The sequence below is a fragment of the Ochotona curzoniae genome, unplaced genomic scaffold, assembly GCF_017591425.1.
Source record: "Ochotona curzoniae isolate NIBS_2020 unplaced genomic scaffold, NIBS_Ocur_1.0 scaffold_2453, whole genome shotgun sequence".
NCBI lineage: Eukaryota > Metazoa > Chordata > Mammalia > Lagomorpha > Ochotonidae > Ochotona > Ochotona curzoniae.
In genome coordinates, this window is record NW_024467094.1 from 11443017 (window position 1) to 11464419 (window position 21403).

A 21403-nucleotide genomic window follows, 5' to 3' on the forward strand; every position below is an offset into this window, starting at 1 on the left:
AGGACCCTAACCACTATGCTATCGCGCCGGGACCTGCTCCAACCTTTAAACAGCAAGATGTCTCCCCTGCCTCCAATCCTACTCTACCTCCTGATAACTACACAGACCCTTATATACGCCAGCTCACATCACCGGCAGAAACAGCCTTACAAAAGCATCAAGCACTGGATCTTTGAACTGCAAGTAAAGGGGGAACTGATATATTCCTACAAGAAAAATGTTACTACTACGTCAACAATTTGGGCATAGTGGAAACTAGTATTTCAGGAATCTACAAGACTCAGATAACAACTCTGGTCTTGGTGTTTGGGAATCACCACTCATTCCAATACTCATTCCACTGATAATTATAGGTCTCTTACTAACTACTGCCCCTTGCTTCCTAAGGTTCATCCAAAAAAAAAAAATTCGCGAAGCCTCACAGGTTACTTTCAATCAGATGTTACTGCACATCCACACTCCCGCACTCACAGAGCCACCTCCGGACAACTGCCCTCTCCAGCGGGAAGTAGCCATATTGACTTCATCACCCCTTTTCCTATTACCAAGAGGCCAGAATGATGGTTACTGGGGTTACAGGAAGTAGGTGGACACCACAGTGACCTTAGCCAGAGATCTGGCACATCCCGAAGGCAGCCAAGGTCATGGACAGACAGATAATGGACTTGGGTCAACATTTCTCACCTTATTAGGGCTCAAGCAGAGCCTGTACCAGCACCCACGTCAGAAGGGGTATAAAACCCCTGCTAGTCTTCCAGCCTGCCCTGTCTGCTCGCTCAGCTCTGTCTGGTCTACCTGCTCCTCTGCCGCATGAGGAAAGGCCTAGGAACAGGCTTCTCTGTTTGATAAAGGCTTGTTTGCACTAGGCTGGTGTTTTCTTTCTCGAGGGTCAGTAAATCTAACAGATTTAAAAGATCCAAGGGTGGGTGGAAGGGAGGGGGTGGCTGCTGTAGCACAGCGCCCACTACTGCCTGGCTAATATCCCATAAGAGCACCTGTTCCAGTCCCAGCTGCTCCTCTTCCACTTCAGCTCCCTGCTAATGCGCCTGGGAAAGCAGCGAAAAATGGCCCAATGGCTTGGGCACCTGCCACCCGCATGGGAGACCCAGATAGAATTCCAGGGTCCTGGCTGTTAACAATCATCAGGGGAGTGAAGGAGCAGATAAAAGCTCTCTCCTTTTCCTTCTGCAACTGTGCCTTTCAAGTAAATCCTCAAAAGCTCTACCCAGAGATGAAAACATGCCGCACTGGGTGATGCAGCGGGCACCAGCAGCACGGATAAGGCAGGAATGACGTCTCCGTCTCTGGCTGGCACAACTTAACAGAGGAGGCCCAGCCTTGGCAGGGTGACGGATGTACTTTTTTTTTTTTAAGCCAGAGAAGACAGTGAGTGACGGGAGGCGGGTGTGCTGAGAGGAAGAGGGTGGTTAGGGCTCTGGGCATGCTCTGAGCATGTCCCAACTGAGATTAGTTTGTTGACGCACAGGTGGCTTCGCGCAAAGAATTCAGAGAATAACGGTCAGCTGGAGTCCGCACGGGGGGCAAAGGGACAGAGGGAAGGGGCAGGGGAGTTTCGCACCACGAAACTTCACAAAAACCGAGCTACCTAGGCCTAAGGGAGAAGGAGAAGAGAAAGCAGAGATCGCCAGGCCCCAGGCCGCCAGCAGGGACGCTGACCACCGGGAGGTCTCCTCCCTGCGCAGCTTCTCTTCCGAACCGGGACCCGGGGGGCTGGCCGGCGGGAGGAGACGACTTGGCCTCACTGCAACCAATCAACTCCCGGGAAGTTTGGCTGGGGCTGGAGGAGGGGAGCAGGAAGAAAGGATGCGTTTGTTGTCTCAATAGAAAACGTCTTTAAAGAAGACGGAAGGACTCCTTCGCCGGGGGGGGGGGAGAAGGAAGGGGTGCGGATGGGCACCGGGAAAGGGACCCCCGCGCCGTGGCTCCCTCCCCGCGCCGCACGGGCCCGCGCCCCACACCCGTCCCCAGCGCCTCCTCACCGCGATGGCCCCCTCACTCAGGTGGCCCACCATGGTGGCTCCGCCGCGCCAACTCCCGCGCTCGAGACTCGCAGCAGCCCGGCCTTCACTCCCGGGGTCCAGCGGGCTGCTCGGCAATTGGCCCGGAGCGCAGCGCGCGCCACTCCCGCCCCCGACGTGCGCGCGGCCTCGGGGGCGGGCTCAGGAGCCCGAGCCGACCTCGCATTGGCTGAGGCGCGGCGGGCGGCTGCACGTGACGCGCCCGAAGCCGGGCTCGAGACCTAGTGGCGGGACGGCGGGGCCTAGGGGCGGAGCGCGGCGTTTCTCGGGCGCGCCGGCTGTCTCGCGGGAACGGCTGAGCGTTCCGTGGAGCTGGGCAGCGGCTGCCGCACTAGGCGCGCGGTCGGCCTGACGACTCAGAAGTAGAGCCGCCGCCTGATAACGTGCTAAACAGGCGCAGAGCGGCGACTTGATTCCTGCAGCCCTGACCTTGGGCCTGAGGGAGCCTCTGAAGGTAATTAATGAACACTTGGTTCCCTCAAATCTGAGGAGAGCGCAGTGGGTCCCGAGAGAGTTGCAGCTGTGAATAGCCCAGCCCCCGGGTACATGTGGTGAACAGGGAAGAAATTCGGAGAAAGCTTCCCGGGGCAGGTGCCATTTGAACTGACAGGAAAGATGTATACGAATTTGCCAGGTGGGCTCCAGATAAGGGTAGAAATATGAGTGAACCTTGCCACGGCGCTCGACAGGTGAAATAGCCTGGCACTCCGGAATAGCAATGAGGAGATACAAGGGGAAGAAGCAGGACTGGAGAATTAGAAAGAAAGCCAAGGACTGCATGTTGGCAGATTTGGGCTGGCAGTAGCTGCATTCACAGATGTAAGGCGGGGAGGAGGACCAAAGGCTGGGAGACCACTCTGATAGTTCTGGAAAGATTGCCACACAGGGGCTTGGACTGCAGGAATGAGCTGGGGACTGGGCCTGGGAGACAGGGAAAACAGAGGACCTGTGTGTGTTGGGTCTCTGACCTGGATAGCCGGGAACCTCTTGCAGTAACCCAGGTTCACTTTTGTAAAACTGGCTTGGTGTGGTGCCCGGGATAAAGTGAACTCCCCTTGGCTGAGAGGGTGGTGAGTGAATTGGAGTGGGAGAGTTGAGGGCCCGGGGAGTTCACTGCTTTGCAGTGGGGTAGATGGCACTTTGGTTTCCTAGCTGTGTGTCCACACCTGGGTTCCTGTTTTCTCCTGCATTTCCTAGCACTGAAGCAGGATGGAGCTGCCGGTGGAGCCGTGGAAGCTGCACCTCCTTCAGAAGTGGTCCCTGCTGCCGGCGCCCGTCCAGGGGACCATCTCCACAGCAGAAACCCTGAGTGACATCTTTCTCCTGTGCTACTCACATCTTCAGTAAGTGCATGGAAGCTGCAACCAGCAGAATTCTGAACTGAAAAAATGTTCTCTTTTGTCATTTTTTTAAAGTTCCAGAGAAAGAGACAGAGACATTCCATTTGCTATTCACTCCACAAATGGCTACATCAGCCAGGACTGGGCCTGGCTAAAGCCGGAAGCCAGGAACTCTATCCTCGTCTCCCATGTGGGTGACAGAGACCAAAGCACTTGGTTATCTTTTGCTACCTTCCCAGGTTCGTTAGCAGAAAAGTGGATTGGAAGCAGAACAGCCAAGAAGTAAGCCACATGGGATGCTGGCTGACATTGCACAGACAACTGTGTCACAATACTGTCCCCTCCAGCAGTTTTTTTCATTTTAAAGAATTTATTTCTACTGGAAAATTAGATCAGATTTACAGAGAGAAGGAGAGACAGATCTTCCGTTCCCTGGTTCACTCCCCAAGTAGCCACAATGGCTGGAACTGACCTTATCTGATCCAAAGCCAGGAGTGAGCCAGGAGCTTCTTCTGGGTCTCCCATGTGGGTGAAGAGTTCCAAGGCTTTGGCGCATCCTCTACTACTTTTCTAGGCCACAAGCGGGGAGCTGGAAGGGAAGGGGAGCAGCTGGGACACGAACCCAGCACCCATATGGGATCCTGGCACTTGCAAGGTGAAGATTTAGCCATTGAACCATCACACCAGGCCAGTCTCCCTCCAGTAAATTTTACACTCTCTTGATTTTGTTTCACAGTAAGAAATTTATTTTAGGAGCCAGCCTTGTGGCATAAAAGGTAAAGTTGCCACTTGCAGCTTCAGTATCTCATGTGGGCAGCACCTAAGTCCAAGGTGCTGCACTTCCAATTCGGCTCCCTCCCAGTGGGTCTGGGAAAGCAAAGGAGGATGGTTCAAGTGCTTGGGTCCCTGCCGACAAGGTGGGACACACAGATAAAGCTCCTGGCTCCTGGCTGCAGCTTGGCACAGCTGTTGCAGTCCTTTAGGAAGTGATCTTTCTATGTCTCTCCCTCTGTCTGTAACTCTACCTTTTAAATAAATAAATCTTCAAAAACAAACCAAAAAATGTATTTTATGTCTCAATATATACACACGTATGTAGAAAACTGAAATAAGAGTTTCCCAAAATTGTTCATTCAGTGAATTTTGGTGATCAACATTGAGATCAGTATTGTGGCAGCCATTGTGCCAGGTGCTTAGAATGCAGCAGTGAACAGAAAGGAGCCTTCCCTTTGCACTCCAGTGTAGCAGTGAGGGATAAATGACAGGTGCGGAACATAAGCCAAGTAACATGCTAAGGGGAATAAGTAGAAGAAAAAAGTGGAACCAGGAGGGGAATAGTGCTGGGAGCAGGAGTGCAGCTCATGCTGCGCCATGTATTGAAGAAGGGAGGGAGTTAACCAGTAGATGGAAGAGGACTGGTCACACAGAACTCAAGGGCCAGGGATCTGGCAGGGCCCAGCCACAACAAGAAGCCCAGTGTAAACGAACTGGGAGAATAGCAGGAAATTCCACCAGGGAGGTAAAGGGGCATTTTGGGGCTGGAAGAGAGAGGGTGGCACAAATCCTGCCATTGGGGGAACGGGGACCTCAGGCCTCCCATCCCAGGGAGCTGGCTTCTTCCAGCAACCTGTCTGAGTCTGGGAGTGGCTCCTCGGCCAGGTGCTCCAGGGGCAAGGGCCCCAGCATTGCTTGAGTCAACATTTGGCCAAGTCTCCCCTACAGGTGTTAAGTCTAAGGGGCTGTGGTTGTGGTTCCTTGTTGCACAAGAATACTCATTCCCAGTGCTTTGAGAGAAGAGTGATGTGATGTGATTATATTATAGACAGAACAGCAAACTATATAGCCCACAGAGCAAGTCCATTCTGCTGCCTGCTTTTGTATGGCCTACAGCTTTAAAAAATAAAAAAAAATCCTTTAAGGTTTTACTTTATGTATTTGAAAGGCAGACTTACAGAGAGAGAGACTGAGAGACAATAAGAGAGAGCTTCTATCTGCTGGTTCACTCCCCAGCTGTCCACAGTGGCCGGGACTAGGGTAGGCCAAAGCCAGGAGCCTCTTCTGGGTCTCCTACATAGGCGCAGGGGTGCAAGCAGTTGGGTTATCTTTTGCTTTCTCAGGCACATTTACAGGGAGCTGGAATAGAAGTGGAGCAGCCAAAATTTGATGCTGGCATCACAGGTAGCAGCCATAACACTGGCCCCTAAAAATGGCTTTTATAGAGAAAGTGTTTACAGTTGATTTGACAATATGCATTACTGGTTTTGAATACCGAATGTTAGGCAAAATGAAAATTCCAGTTTTCTCATTCGTAAACCTGAATTACAGAAAGTTGTACTCTATTACATTGTTAATTGTGTGGATATGAGGTGTTGAGGAATTTGGCTTTTGTTACAGACGTGGGTGAAAGCTTTGGGTCTGCCTCTTGGCTTGCAAAACCTGAGCATTTAGTTGCTGGCCTTGCACAGGGACGTTTTCTGATCCTCCCACAGAATTGTTGTGGCTGTGGACAGTGAGGACAGACCTGCGAAGGAGCTGGGGTGGCACCTGAGAGGCCTCTTAGGCTGGAGGGAGCCGAGCTGGTGGTCGTGTGAAGCAGGGTGGAAGTGGTGGGACTAGTGAGAAGGGGTTGGGCTCTGTGGAGGTAAGCCTTACTGGGCCCCTTACCTGGGAGGCGGCAGATGGCACTGTCAGAGACCAAAGGCAGTGGCTCATGTCTGACTCGAACACACTCTAGGGGAGACAGCTAAATGACTCGATTGTGAGAGGTCTGGAGACCCCGACATGGTGGCCTGGTGGCTACCTTGCCTTGCATGCACCAGGATCCCATATGGTTTGTGTCCCGACTGGTCTAGCTCCCTGCTTGTGCCCTGGGAAAGCAGTCAAGGACGGCCCAACGCCTTGGGACCCTTTGTCCACGTGGAAGACCTGGAAGAAGCTTTGGCTTTGGATCCTCCTTTTGGATCAGTGCAGTTTTACCCATTGCAACCACTTGGGGAGTGAACCAGTGGATGGAAGATCTTCTCTATCTCCTCTGTGTATCTGACTTTGCAATAAAAACAAATAAATCTTTAAAAAAAAAGAGAGACTTGACAGTTGTACCAGGATACTTCAGAAGATTCATGGGATATGGAATTCAAACGTAAGTTTATTTTGTTGTAAAACAATTTTTGAAATCCATGCCTATGGGCCAGTCTTTAAAAAGGAGTTGAGTTAGGGTGGGTGGTGGGGGACCCTGGCATTGTGGCACAAAGAGTTAAAATGCTGCTTGCAACACTGCCATTCCATATCATAGTGCTAGTGTGAGTCCCAGCTATTCCACTTCAGATTCAGCTTCCTATGAATTTGCCTGGGAAGGCAGTGAGAGGACCCTGAGTTCTTGGGTCCCTGCCAGCCCTGTGGAAGGCCAGGGTGGAGTTCTTGGTTCAGTCTGACCCAGCTAGACCCTTTAGTGATAGCTACAGGAAGGTCGTTTTCCCTGTCTTTCCTTTTCTCGGCACTGGGCCTATCAGAGAAATAAGCAAACTTTTTCTAAAAATTAATTTTAAAAAATGATGGAAAATGCATATCATGAAAAACTATGTATGAATTTCAAATCTTTTAGCACAAAAATGAATATCTTTTAATTCTGTTTTTCCACCAACCTCTTGAAGTGTCCTCACACATGACCTTTGGAGCAGTTCAGGGCATAAGCTCATCAGGCACGGTAGTGTAGATGCCTTTTGCGTGTGGTACACTTTGAAATTTCCCCTTCTACTCATCTCATTTTAAAAATGCTAATCAGGGCTCAGCAAATTAATTTCATGACCCATTGAGTCATGACCTGGAATTTGAAAAATAATGCCTGAAGCTCTTCAGGGTCTTTGGATTACCTTCACGGAATTTTCAGACATGATGAGGACCTGCTAACGAGAACTTGGGGCATTGTAGAGTTTAATCGACAAGAATCACTTGATGTTTGGTGTAGTGAGAATGAAAGCCTAAGGAAAGGATTTTGCCTTCCTGTTCCCTGTTGGATTTCCCCTTGGTTCCACCTAGGCTCTTTTTCCCATTCTCAGTGTTTCTTTTATCTTCTTTTCTCTGTTTTAAATATTTATTTATTTATTGGAAAGTCAGATATACAGAGAAGAGGAGAGACCGAAAGGAAGATCTTCCATCCGATGATTCACTCCCCAAGTGAGCTCAATGGTCGATGCTATGCCAGTCCGAAGCCAGGATCCAGGAGCTTCTTCCGGGTCTCCCATAGGGGTTCAGGGTCCTAAAGCTATGGGCCGTCCTCAACTGCTTTCCCAGGCCACAAGCAGGGAGCTGGATGGGAAGTGGGACTGCCAGGATTAGAACCAGTGCCCATATGGGATCCCGGCGCATTCAAGGTGAGGACTTTAGCCACTAGGCCATGCCACCGGGCCCCTTTTCTCTGTTTTAAAGATGTATTTTTGTTGCAAAAGCAAATTTACAGAGAAGGAGAGACAAAGAAAAGGTCTTGCATCCACTGGTTCACTCCCTGCAAGGCCACTGTGGCCAAAGTTGGACTGATATAACAACCAGGAGTCCAGAGCTTCTTCCAGGTCTCCCACACAGGTGCAGGGTCCCAAGGCTTTGGGCTGTCCGTGGCCCATAAATCTCTTTTTTAAAAAAGAGTTGGAGAAAGTTGAAAGAGAACTGAATTTGCCACATGCCGAGCGAGCACTGTGCTGGATCCATGCAAATGAGCTGGCATTGTGGGCATGCCCTGCTGTAGGTGACTGCTGTCCCACAGACCTCCAGCGTCTGGGGCATTTGTTGAGCCTCGTGGCTGGCAGGTGTACTATCTAGTCAGGCTTGTGGTGTCCACATCTGAACAAAACACATACAGGCTTTTGTCTTGTCGTTATTTCTTAAGCAATGCAGCACATCTAGGTATTTACATAGCATTTACAATGTACTCGGTATTATAAGTAATCCAGAGATGACTTAAGAGTATATGGGAGAATGTGCATGGGTTATGCAAATGGCTCACCATTTTGTGTAAGAGACTTGAGCATCTGTGGATGTGGGGTATCCATGGAGGATCACAGAACCAATCCTCCCAGATCCCAAAATATGACTCTGTAAGCCGTGTGTGTGTACTTTTATGCATCTGCCGTTTTCCTCTTATTTGAAAGGCAGAGGAACAGAGGGAACAACGCAGAAAGCAGTCTTCCATCCTCTGCTTTACTTCCTATATGGCTGCAGTGACTGGGGTTTGGCCAGTCTGAAGCCAGCAGCCAGTAAGTCCATCCAGGCCTCCCACAGGGGTGGCAGGCACCCAGGCGCTCGGGCCAGCGTCTGCTGCCTGCACAGGTGCGTTGCCAGGCAGCTGGATCGGAAGCACAGCAGCCAGGACTGGAGCCAGCACTCCAACATGAGCTGCCGGCACTGTCGCATTACAGCACCGGCCACTGTCACATTCTCTTATAGCTTCTGTCTCCCTTGGGGTAGTCTGCTCTACCTCAACATGATGAAGCTACTCTTTATTTCCTTCTACAGGTTTTTTTTTTTTTGTAGATTTCTATTTTACTTTTAACTCTCTAATCTACCAGCATTTTTTTTTTCTAGCTTTAGAAGTATAATTATTTAGGTGCTAGCGTTGTGATGCGGCAGATCTGGCCCCCACCTGTGACAGTGGCATCCCTTGTAGATGCCTGTTGGAGTCCTGGTGCTCTGCTTCTGATCCAGCTCCCTGCTGATACATCTGGGAAAGTAGCAGATGATATAGCCCAACGACTTGGCCCCTGTACCCATGTGGGAGACCAGAATGGAGTTTCAGGTTCCTGGGTTGGGTCCCAGCCCCTGCAGCCATTTAGGAAGTAAACCAGCAGTTGGAAGATTTCTCTTCTCCTCTCTGTAACTCTGCCATTCAAATACATTAATTAAAAAAAAAAAAAATAGGTTCAGGCGCAGTGGCCTAGTGGCTAAAGTCCCCACCTTGGATGCGCTAGAGTCCCATATGGGCGTTGGTTCTTATCCCGGCAGCCCTGCTTCCCATCTAGTTCCCTGCCTATGGCCTGGGAAAGCAGTCAAGGACGGCCCAAGGCCTTGGGTCCCTGCACCTGTGTAGGAGATCCAGAAGAAGGTTCTGGCTCCTAGCTTTGGATTGAGCTCAGCTCTGGCCATTATGGCCACTTGGGGATCAGTCAGTGGACAGAAGAGCTTCTTCTCTGTTTCTTCTCCTCTCTGTATATCTGACTTTGCAATAAAAATAAATAAATCTTTATATAGATACACATACATATTTAAGACGTGCCATGTGATGGTATGATACAAATCATTAATTCATTTTGTAGATGATGTATTCTGACTTTTTTTTTACCATATAGTTTTTTTTCCCAAAACATTTACTGAATGTCCTATCCTTTCCCCAGGGCTTAAAAATGCCTTGCTTCTTAAAAATTAAATCTCCACTTATTCATAAATTTGTTTATAGATGCTGCATCTGGGCCCAAACTAAGAAGTTTTAATTACTGTGACTTCATAGCATCATTTTAGAACTCTTCCAGTTTCAAGTAACAGGAACCCAGCTCAGATTATGGAATTTATAGCTCTGAAACTGGAATGTCTGAAAGCAGATCTATTTTCAGGCCGCTCGTCTCCTGGGGCTGGGGGATGTCACCTGATTTTGCATTGCTTCATCTGTCAGCCATCTCCATCTAGTGGGCACTGTGACCATGTGCAGCCGCGGGCACACCCTGGCCGTTCCATCACCCCAGGGACAAAGTGTCTAGAGAATTTCACTGGTTAGAAATGGGCTCAGGTCTACTCAGGTTTATCTGATAGCAAGCATGCGCCTTCCACCAAAGGCATGGAGGCACCTTTGAGAAACACGGCAACCCTGCCTCGACCCCAAGGAGTGTTTCCCCACAGAGATTGACCAGAAGTGGAGGACAGAAGCACCCCAAAGCAGGGGGGAGTGGTAGAAATGTGGAATTGCAGTCTTCTAGGCATAGCCCTCACATAGTTATTCACAAAGAGATGTCTTTTTATTTGAAAGTTACAGAGAAACGAGGGGAGACAGAAAGAGAGAGATCTTCCACCCATTAATTCACTTCCCATGTAGCCACAGCCAGGACTGAGACGGGCCAAAGCCAGGAGTTTCTTTCAGGTCTTCCATTGGGCAGCAGGGGCTCAATTATGATCTTTTTCTCTTTTTAGATTGATTTATTCTATTGGAAAGGCAGATTTACAGAGAGAAGGACAGAAAGAAAGGTCTTCCATCTGCTGGTTCACTCTCCAAGTAGCAGTAACAGAGCTGAGCTGATCCAAAGCCAGGAACCAGGAGCCTCCTCCAGGTCTCCCACATGGGTGCAGAGTCCCAAGGCTTTGGACCATCCTCTACTGATTTCCCAGGCCACAAGCAGGGAGCTGGATGGGAAGTGGAGAAGCTGGGACACGAACTGGCACCCATATGGGATCCTGGTGCTTGCAAGATGAGGATTTAGCCACTGAGCCATTGCAGTGAGGCCCCCAGGTACCGTCTTCTGCTTCTTTCCCACTCCTTTAGCAGGGAGCAGGATTGGAAGTAGAGCAGCTGGGACATGAACCATGCCAGGGTGAACCCGTACAGGGTACTGGCTTCATGGGTCGTGGCTTAACTTACTGTGCCACAGCACCAGCCCCACGTTGTTCCATTTTTTTTTAAACTGTATAAGGGTCACTGTTGTGTTTTATTTAAGGCTGCTGCTTGCCATGTGGCCATCTCATATTGGAGTGCTGGTTGGAGTGTTGGCTGCACTGCTTCTGATCTAGCTTCCTGCTAATGCAGCTAGAAAGGCAGCAGATGATAGCCCAGCCCCAGCCACTGAGGCTGTTTGGAAAATGAGCCAAATCCCTCCCCTATCCCCTCACTCCCTATTTCCTCTGTTGATTTGTTTTTCAAATAAATAAGCAGATATTTTCTTATTTATGAATTTGTTTGAAAAAAAGATGGGCACTTTCATCTGCTTGTTCACTTCTAAAATTCCTGTGACAGCTGAGACTGGGCCAGGCTAAAGCTGCGAGCCAGGAACTCCAGCCAGGTCTCCCATGTGGGTGGCAGGGACCAAGCACCGGAGGTATCACCTACTGCCTGCTAGGGCAGACGTTAGCAGGAAGCCAGGATCCAGGGATCCCAACTTCCACCTTCCCCACTAGGCCACATGCCTGTCCCCTCTCATTGTCCTTTGTGAAGATTGTTTTTGCTGTCTTGTGTATATTCCCCCGGTGTAGACTTCAGAGTTGTCTTGTCCAAAATAAAAGAATGTTGTTTTTGTAAAAGTATCGGGGGTCTCTCGTCCCGCAGAAGAAATCACCCGACACAGGAGAGCTGGGGGCACTGACATAAAAGAACGCTTTTTGTTGTTGCTGTGATTGTGTTGGGTTTATAGGTTTCTTTGGAGAGATCTGGCATGTTTACAATGCTAATTTTTTTTTTCATGTAAGTAAAGGGTGTGTCTTGCCATTTATTTAGAGTTGCTTCTGTGTTCTTAAGTAAAACTTTATAGGTTTTACACATTTCCTGTACAGTTTGTTCTTGCTTGTTCTATGGTTTTGTTTTGTTTTTAAAATATTTATTTATTTCAAAGAGAAAGACAAAAACAGACAGGCTATGTAGTTCTGAAAGACAGGTGGAGAAATCCTGTGAGAGCATGCGGACACAGTACTTTATTCTGTGGAAATAGCTTCCTTAATTTGATTTTGCACCAGAATAATATGTATGCAAAAAGTTTAAGGAATTAGGTAGTGCTTCAAAGGGCATCAGAAAGGCAGCAGCCCTGTGTCCCACTCCTGACTGTTGCTGATCCCTGTTCTGTGTAGACAGCTTATTCCACATGATTCCAGCAGTTTCCTGTTTCCACTGTGTGTCATCTCGTGTTTCTAAGAGGTATGCTGCTGCAGCTATTTTCTTGAGATTTCAGTTTTGGAAGTAAATGTGGCTGTCTTGCCCCTAAGATCACATATATAAATATGTGTATGTACATATATACTATATATAAATATAAATACATACTATTTGTGAAACCGTCTCTCTCCTATCACTGTTTTATAATTTATAACATGGTACAACCGATAGAATATTAGATAGGTTAAACCAACATTCAGTGCATACATTCTTATGTCTGTGTAAATATAGCTCACATGGACCTAGCAGGTTGCTGTGAATAATATTACCTTTCTTACATAGGACTTGTTTTCCCTGGTATCCACAATCACCTGCATCTTTGTTTTCACTGTGTGTGTCTGACCGTTTCAGCCACATTTTAAAAGCAGGTTAACCCAGAGCGAGTAGTGATCACGGCTAAGACCCACATCCCAAGCCAGAGCACCTGTGTTCAGCTCCTGGCTCTGAGGCAGTGATGTCACCCGTGCGGGAGATCTAGATTGGGCGCCTGGTTCCTGGCATCCATCCCCCAGCCATTGTGAGCATCAGGATAGCAAGCCAGCAGATGGCAACTCTTCCCTTCTCCTTCCCTCCTTCTCCCTTTCAAACAGAAAATGATGATTTTAAGAAAAATCAACTCATAGAGCTGTTTATAAAATTATTACCTGGGTTGCCTTGTACCGCAAGTGTTACACTGCTGGGAGAGAACCAGCCAATAGCTAGCAGGCATCCTGGGCCTGGTTAATGCCAAATCTGTGTTAACTATGCCAATGTGTCAACATAGTTGTCTTTTTTAAATGATATGTGGGAAGGGCAGGGTATGCCAGGCGGGGAGGCTGCAGATCGCCCTGGGAACAGGGTCTAGGGAAGTATTGGAATGGGAGTGGCTGAGGGCCTGCTTGATTGGGGAGGAATGACTTCTGGGGTCTGCCACAGACTGGACCACTGCACTTTCAGGTAGTTGGGGGAGTTGAGACACATTGGTTTAAAGAGGGGAAACCAGAGGGCATTTTTTGGGTCAGGCCAAGGCACCCATTTACATAGGAGACCTGAGCTGGGCTAAATAGCATTGACCACCGGTACATACAGAAGCTGAGGCTAGGGGGCCAGCCTGGCTGGCCTGGGCTGGGCCACTGTACCCACCCATGTCGGGGCAGGGCATAGGCCTTGTCAGGCAGGGCAGCAGCACCCGCCAGAATGCAAGAGAACTGAATCTGGGGACAGATTCTGTAGGGGACTTGTGGGCTTGCCTTTGTGGGACTGCAGCATCCACAAGTTTGTGTGGAGAGATTGGGGTGGTGATAAGCTGAGCCATGCTGGACCATGGAACTCACCTGATACTTGTGGAATCCAGGGCTGGGAGCGAGCCAGGCTGGGCCAGGCTGTAATCCCTATCAGCAGGGGACGGAAGACAGACCATGACAAGCAGGGCTGTAGCACCTGCTAGCACGTGTGAGGTCTGGAGCTAGGAGTGGGCCTGGCAGAGGAACTTGGTGAACTCTCCTTCTAGGCTACACCTTCCCTTGGGGAGTACAATAGCTAGGACTCAGGGCAGGTCAGGCCAGGTAAGGCTGCAGCACCGCTGGTACTGGCTGGGCTAGGCTACAACACCTGCCAGTGAGAGCTGAGACTACAACTGGGCAGTGGTAGGCTGGGTGAAGCATCTGCCAGCACACACAAGATCCAGGACTGCAAATGGGCATGGTAGGAGAACCTTGGGAACTGCCCTGCTAGGCTGAAGTTCCCACTAGAGAGTGCTAGAGCCAAAGCTAGAGGTAGTCCTGGCTGAGCAAAATTACAGCACTCTACCAGGCCTGCTGCTAGCCCCGGATCTTGTGCCTGCCGGGGCACTGTGCTTCTGTCTGATGTAACTCGCACCCAGTACTAGCACTTGCCAACAGGTACTGCGACCTAGCCCAGCCTGCTCTTCTCCATTCCCTGACCTGGTTCTCAAGAACACCAGCAGGTGCTGGAGCCTGGTCCAATTTGACCTGTCCCCAAACTCAGTCCACACATGCCTATGCCTGTGCAGTGGACAACATGCTCAGATGCATACAAGGGACAGGTCAAGCTTTGCATGTTTATTGCCTGTTCCTGCACTAAGGCGAACTGGTCAGCGTCACGTAACACCCCCAGAACACTCTTCCTCGGATCAGGGTCTCTAAGGTCATCAAATGACCCTCCCCATCCTCAGGTGCTGATGTAGTTTGACAGCAATGACTGACCCCTTCCTCTTCCCTCCTATGGACACAGGAGAAAAAAAATTGAATCATTTATCCCAGCCACCTTTCTCCATACCTTAACCCTCCCCACTCTAATTGGAGACCCACATAGACATGCAAGACGCTTTCTGTAAGAGGCTTGGCTGTCATAGGGTTTGGTATCTCCAAGGATTCAGGAACCAGTCCCCCACAGATACCCAGAGTGACTGTATACGGATTTTACTATGTAGTAACAGTCTTGACAAATACATTATGAGGAAACTGCAAAACAAAACCAGAAGGCAAAACATTTTCCTAACCTTGTGTCTTCCAAAAATTTACTTGTAGAAAACAAACAAACAAAAAAAGAGGGGGCCCCACTCTGATGTAGTAGGCTGTTCCCCAGCATCGCATGGGTGCTGATTTGTGTCCCAGCTGCTCCACTTCCATTGTAGCTCCCTACTTGTAGCCTGGAAAGGCAGCTGAGGGTGGCCTGAGTGCGTGGGCCCTGCACCCACGTGGAAGCCCTGGAGCAGGTTCCCAGCTGCTAGCCTTGGGTGGACTCAGCTCTAGCCATTGCAGCCATCTGGGGAATGAACCTGCAGATAGAAGCTCTCTGTCTCTCCTCTCTGTAAATCTGCCTTTCAAATAAAAATTTTTAAATCTTTAAAAAAAAAAAGATGAGTGTCAGGCTGTGGATGAGTTGGAACCCTTGTGCATTGTTGGTAGGAATGTAAAATGACATAGCCATTATGAAAACTGGTATAGCAAGTACTCAAAAATTAACTCTAGGGATACCAGATGGTATAGCAGTTTCATTTCTGGGTTTGCTCCCAAAAGAACTGAAAACTGGACTTGAGTGGATATCTACACACCAGTATTCATAACCGCATTATTTTCAGTATTTGGAAATAAAGGCAACCCAAATCCATCAGTGGATGAAACTGTGATATGTACATGTCGTTGACATAGAAATTATCTATCACAAAAAGGAGTGCAATTCTTATACATGCTACAAGCATGCACGTGTCTTCAGCAGTTTGTGCCAAGTGCAAAGCCATGTGCAAAGGGACCATTGCACTTGTGTAATTACACTCCTGCCATGCCTGGAATAGGGACTCACACAGACAGGAGTGGGCAATGGGAAAAATGAAGAGTTTCATTTGGGTTCCAGAAACAGGTAATGCGATGCTTCTACAATATGATGAATGGATTTAACGCCACTGAACTGTACACTTAAAAATCAATATGGGATAGACAGCTGGCCTAGCAGGTGAAACATCAGCTGGGATGTTGAGAAGATCTGGGCTGAGTTCATGGCTCCTGGCCTAGGGACGCCACCCCCATCTCCAGCTATTGTGGGCATTTGGGGATGAATCAGTAGGTGGGCACCCTTATTTTCTCTCAAAAATTTGTTTAAGATTAAAATAACTTTTGATAATTTTGTTTTTATTTTCACGTCTTCCAAATAGCTTTTTTCTCTTGTCAAATCCTTCACTGACTTGTAGATCACACAGTAGCATTATTTTACCCAAGAAGCCTTAAAAAAAAAAAGGTTTATTTATTTTTATTGGAAAGGCAGATATACAGAGAGGAGAGACAGAGAGGAAGATCTTCCGTCCGATGATTCACTCCCCAAGTGAGCGCAACGGCCGATGCTATACTGATCCGAAGCCAGGAGCCAGGAATTTCCTCCAGATCCCCCACACGGGTGCAGGGTCCCGAAGCCTTGGGCCGTCCTCGACTGCTTTCCCAGGCCACAGGCAGGGAGCTGGAAGGGAAGCAGGGCCGCTGGGATTAGAACCGGCGCCCATATGGGATCCTGGGCGTGTAAGGCGAGGACTTTAACCACTGTGCCATCACGCTGGGCCCTTTCCTAATATTTTTTTTTAATATTTATTTTTATTGGAAAGTCAGATTTACAGAGAGAAGGAGAGACAGAAGGAAAGATCTTCTGTGCTCTGATTCACTTTCCAAATGCAATGGCCAGAGCTGAGCCAATCTAAGCCAGGAGCATCTTCTGGGTCTCCCAGGTGGGTGCAGGGTCCCAAGGCTTTGGGCCATCCTCGACTGCTTTCCCAGGCCACAGGCAGAGAGGTGGATGGGAAGTGGAGCAGCCAGGATACGAACTGGCGCCCATATGAGATCCCAGTGCATGCAAGGCAAGGACTTCAGCCGCTAGGCTACCACACTGGGCTCCCTAACTTTTATTATTATGTCATTTATGATTTGTTCCCATTTGTTATATTTTAATATTAATAAAGTTATTTGATCTTAACTCAGTTTTCCTAATGTAAATTATTTTTAAATTATTTAAAGTAAATAATTTTTATTAATATCTCAATATATCTATACATAGAAGTACTATACCAAGTTCCACTATAGAAGATATTTTTAAAATTTTTATTTTTAGTCCATTTGAAAATCAGAGAAGAGATAGAGATCTTTCATTTTCTGGTTCGCCCCCAAAATGCATGCAACAACTAGGCTGAAGGCAAGAATCAGAGCTCATCCAAATCTCCCACACACGAGGCAAGAAGCTATATGCTTGAACCATCACGTGCTGCCTCCCAGCACACATGTCAGCCAGAAACTGGAACCAGAAGTAGACCCGGGAGCTGGCACCGTGATGCTGTGAGTTAAGCTACTGCCTACAGTGCCAGCATCCCGTGTGGGCACCAGTTCAAGTCTCAGCTGCTCCACTCTGACCCAGCTCCATGCTAATGGCCTGGGAAACGCCTCACAGAATGGCCCAGATTCTTGGACGCCTGAACTCGTGGGAGATTCAGATGAAGCTTGGCTCCTGGCTTCAGTCTAGCCATTTTGTCCATTTGTGGGATGAACACTGGGTGGAAGATATCTCTTTCTCTAACTCTGACATTTAAATAAATAAATCTTAAAACAAAGGAGGTGGGAGATCAAAAAGACCCAGGATGGAGACCAGGCACTCTGATATGGGATGCCGATGTCCCGCTGACGAAGCTGCTGCGCCCGATCCCCTCCGTCTTCCCAGTTCCTGTAGGGTGTACGATCTAAGGCCTGGTTTATAGGCTGGTGAATATAGGAAACAGAATTTAAACATTAGCAGCTGGGCTCTAAATGCCAGTTCCAAGTGCTAGTCTCTGGAACCCCGCATTGTACCCCAGGTACAGCCCGGGCCCCAGGGCTCTCTGCAGGCCCACATTTTTATTTCCAGTGCAGTGTTGGTGAGAAGCTTTCTTTGTGATAACAAATTTCTGCTTTTTTTTTTTCCCTTCTCTCTCCACGAAGACCTGAGGATGAACTGTTTTTAAAAAGCCTTTCTGAAGGCTACTTAGTGGGAAAGGATCCCAAAGCTCCCCTTTTCTATAGAAAAGAAGGAAACAGAAAATTTGAAGAGAAAGATTTTGCCGGAGCTGCAGTGCTGTACTCTAAGGTAAGAGGCTCCCAGCCCAGCCATTGAATAGAAACAGCTCTGTAGAAGCTAATTCCAGAGCTGGCGTCGTCTCTGTCTCTAGTGTGTGCATTGGGTTTGAAAAAGAAAAACAGCAGCGTTTCTCTCTTGTTTGTATTCCTTTTAATTTTTTTTTATTTTACTGATTTTTTTTCTCTTAAAAAATATTATTTATTTGAAAGAGTTACAGAGAGTTCTTCCATCTACAAGTTCTCTCCCCAGATGGCTACCACAGCCAGGACTGGGCCAGGTTGAAGCCAGGAGCCAGGAGGTTTTTTGAGTCTCCCATGTGTGCAGTGTGGACTCATACACTTGGGTATCTTCTGCTGCTTTTCTCAGGAGCCTTCACAGGGGGCTGAAGTGGAGCAGCTGGGACAGGAGCCAGCACCCGTCATAGGACGCCAGCATCGTAGGCAGCAGCTTCTCTGCCATGCCACATGACCCCGCAACAGGAAAGCAGAACCCAGCCTCCTCTCTGTCTCTTAGCACATGATGTCCCTGTCTGTTCTTTATCAAAAGGAATTCACAGACTTAGAGGGAGTGGTCCAGCTGACCTTATAAGGTTCTAGTCAGAGGACTCAAGGAATTTACACCCCAACTGATCATTCACCTCTCAGTCCCAATTTCAATCTCTGAGCGCCTTCATCCCCAAATCCTCAGGGAGCCCAGGAATTAAGCAATAACTACCCAGCTCCTTGCTCTGCATTTTGCAGTAAATACCTGCCTTTCACCACCACAATTTCAGTGACTGGCTTTCTACCTGTCAATAAGACGGACCCGGCTTGGGGATTCTACAGTGCCTCCAACAAATCTGGGATGTCTTCAGCAACACTTGTATTTTGTTTATTTGAAAGACAAACTTACAAAGAGGGAGAGATGGAAAGAGAGAGAGAGAGAGCTCCCATCTGCTGGCTCATTCCTAAAATGGCTGCAGCCAGAGCCTGATACCCCATTCAGGTCTCACTTGGGTGGCAGTGGCCCAAGTACTTGGGCCATCACTTGCTGTCTTCCCAGGCACAGTAACAGGTTGCTGAATCAGAAATGGAGCAGCCAGGATTCAAACTAGTGTCATATACAATGCCAGCATTTCAGAAAACAGCTTAGTTCCCTGTGCCACAGCAGCAGCAGCCCCAGTTGGGTTTTGAAACAGGGTGCTTGATGTGAACTCTCCCTATTCTGTTCTGTTCTTTCATAACCTTGTACAGGGGCCCGGCACGGTAGCCTAGTGGCAAAAGTCCTCACCTTGAACACGCCAGGATCCCATATGGGCACTGGTTTTAATCCCGGCAGCCCCGCTTCCTATCCAGCTCCCTACTTGTGGCCTGGGAAAGCAGTCGAGGATGGGCCAAAGCCTTGAGATCCTGCACTCGTGTGGAAGACCCGGAAGAGCTCCTGGCTCCTGGCTTCAGATCAGCACAGCTCTGACTGTTGCAGTCACTTGGGGAGTGACTCATCGGACAAAAGATCTTTCTCTCTCTCCTTTCTCTCTCTCTCTCTTGCTCTCTCTGTATATATATATATATATATATATATATATATATATATATATATATATATATATATATACTTCTGACTTTGCAATAGAAATTTTTAAAAAGGACCCTGTACAATGCTTTTCTTACCCCTTATCCACTGCCTTGCTGCTGCCTGCAGCTCTACTGGCAGGATGTGCCTCCTCGTCTAACTCACTGATGAAGCTGTGAGCTTGGTGTTCCTGATCTACACAACAGCTGGATTTTACAGTAATAGCTTTCAGTGAGTCTCGGATCAAATCAGAAAGGAAAATGAGCTTGTTGACCATTGCTTGGGCAAACTAGAGTTTGAAGATTGTCAGTGGAGACAAAGTTAGAGAGACAGAGATCTTCCATCCCTGGTTTATTCCCCAAATGGACACAATCGCTGGGGCAGGGCCAGGCTAAGGCCAGGAGCCAAGAGCTTCTTCCAGGTCTCCCATATGGGTGTAGGCTTCCAAGCACTTGGACCGTCTTCCACTGCTTTCCCAGGTGTAGCAGCAGGGAGCTGAACTGAAGGTGAAACAGCCAAGACTTAAACTGGCAGCATATGGGATGCCGGCATCGTGGCAGTGGCTTTGCCCGTTACACCACAGCACCTGCCCCATGAAAGACAATCCATAAATATTTTTAAATTGTGCTAATAATCTCTGAGCTAGGTCTTGGACAGGAATCATGGCTTTAAAGAACATGTTGGAGCAGATGCTTGGCATAGCAGCCTCACTTACCACTTGCGATACACACATTCCACTCAGAGTGCCTGGGAGCGCTCCAGCTCCGCTTTCTGCTAACACACACTCTGGGGCAGCAGGTCATGGCCCACGTCCTTGGACCCCTGCCACGCAGACAGGAGACCTGGATGGAGCTCCAAGCCCCTGGCTTTGTCTTGGCTCAGCTCTGGCTGCTGAGGGCATTTGGGGCATGAACTAGAAAATGGAAGGTCTGTCTCTGAGCCTCTGCCTTTCAAACAAGCAAGCAAATAATATTTTCTTTTTAAAAAGATATCTTCCCAAAGGAAAAATAAAACAGCCTTTGACTCTGACTCTCCAACTGCCATTAGAAAGTAGAATAATATCTGTTTAAGAGACTTCGTCCCAGGGCCTTCAAGAAATGGATATGGTCTTCAAGTCAAGAATGTGATCTTGACTATTACAAGGGTGAATGGAAACCTGAAGAGTATCTTAAACAGGCCTGTGCTCAAATTTTTGGAGTTAATTTTTCAAAACCTCACAGATCTAGCGACAGCAGCTTTTGCAACTGATAAAATCCCTGCTTTATAGTGTTACAACCAAGTATTTAGCTAAATAGTATAAGCTTTAGTGATTGCTGAAGGATTAAAATCCATTAAATGTAATGATCCAGTGATAAATGGCTAATCTCTTCAACTTTATGCGTGCACATCATAAATGTGATCACAGGAGATGTTGTGCAAGGAAAACAAGCACAATAAAAAGTAAAGTCAGATGAAGAAATTAAGATTTGTGTCCTGGGGACCAGCATGTAGTATAGTGAGTTTGGCTGCTGCCTGTATTCCCTGAGAACACCCGTTTGTATCCCAGCTGCTCCACTTCTTATCCATTTCCCTGTTAATATGCCTGGGACAGCAGCAGAAGATGGTCTAAGTAGTTGGGCTCCTTACTCCCACAGGGGAGACCCAAAAGGAGCTCCTTGCTCGGGCCTGGTTCAGTCCTGTCCATTGTGGCCATTGAGAGAGTCAATCAACAGATTAAAGGTCTCTCTCTCTCTCTCTCTGTCTCTCTGTCTCTCTGTCTCTCTCTCTCACTGTGCTTTTCAAATAAGTGAAATAAAATCGCAGGAAAAAAAAGTATCTGCTGGGGTGGGTGCTGTGACAACGATTGTTGTAGCACCTGCTTCTCATTTCGGAGTGCCTGGGTTCAAGTGCTGGCTTTGCTTTCCCAGCAGCCTCCTGCTCCCAGGCACCCTGGGAGGCCGCACTGAGGGCTGGCACCCAGGGCTCCTGGCTCCTGGCCTCTGGGGAGTGAATCA

The 21403-nt window shown here is 48.4% G+C and overlaps 2 protein-coding genes across 4 annotated transcripts in view; one reads left to right on the forward strand and one right to left on the reverse strand.

Moving 5' to 3' along the window:
• Positions 1–2117, reverse strand: part of RPA1 (replication protein A1) — a 42394-nt gene extending 40277 nt beyond the window's left edge. Inside the window, exon 1 of one of the 3 annotated variants that reach the window (XM_041000280.1) lies at positions 2001–2117. In XM_041000280.1, the coding sequence (XP_040856214.1) occupies positions 2001–2033 (33 nt within the window). In that variant the 5' untranslated portion in view covers positions 2034–2117. The remainder of the gene's footprint in view (positions 1–2000) is intronic. The other 2 variants (XM_041000278.1, XM_041000277.1) reach the window with 2 other exon arrangements.
• Positions 2118–2364: 247 nt separating this feature from the next.
• SMYD4 (SET and MYND domain containing 4) overlaps positions 2365–21403 on the forward strand; it is a 39259-nt gene continuing 20220 nt past the window's right edge. The window contains exons 1-3 of the mRNA XM_041001331.1: positions 2365–2493; positions 3237–3382; positions 17723–17867. Coding sequence (XP_040857265.1) covers positions 3249–3382; positions 17723–17867 — 279 coding nt within the window. The 5' untranslated portion in view covers positions 2365–2493; positions 3237–3248. The remainder of the gene's footprint in view (positions 2494–3236; positions 3383–17722; positions 17868–21403) is intronic.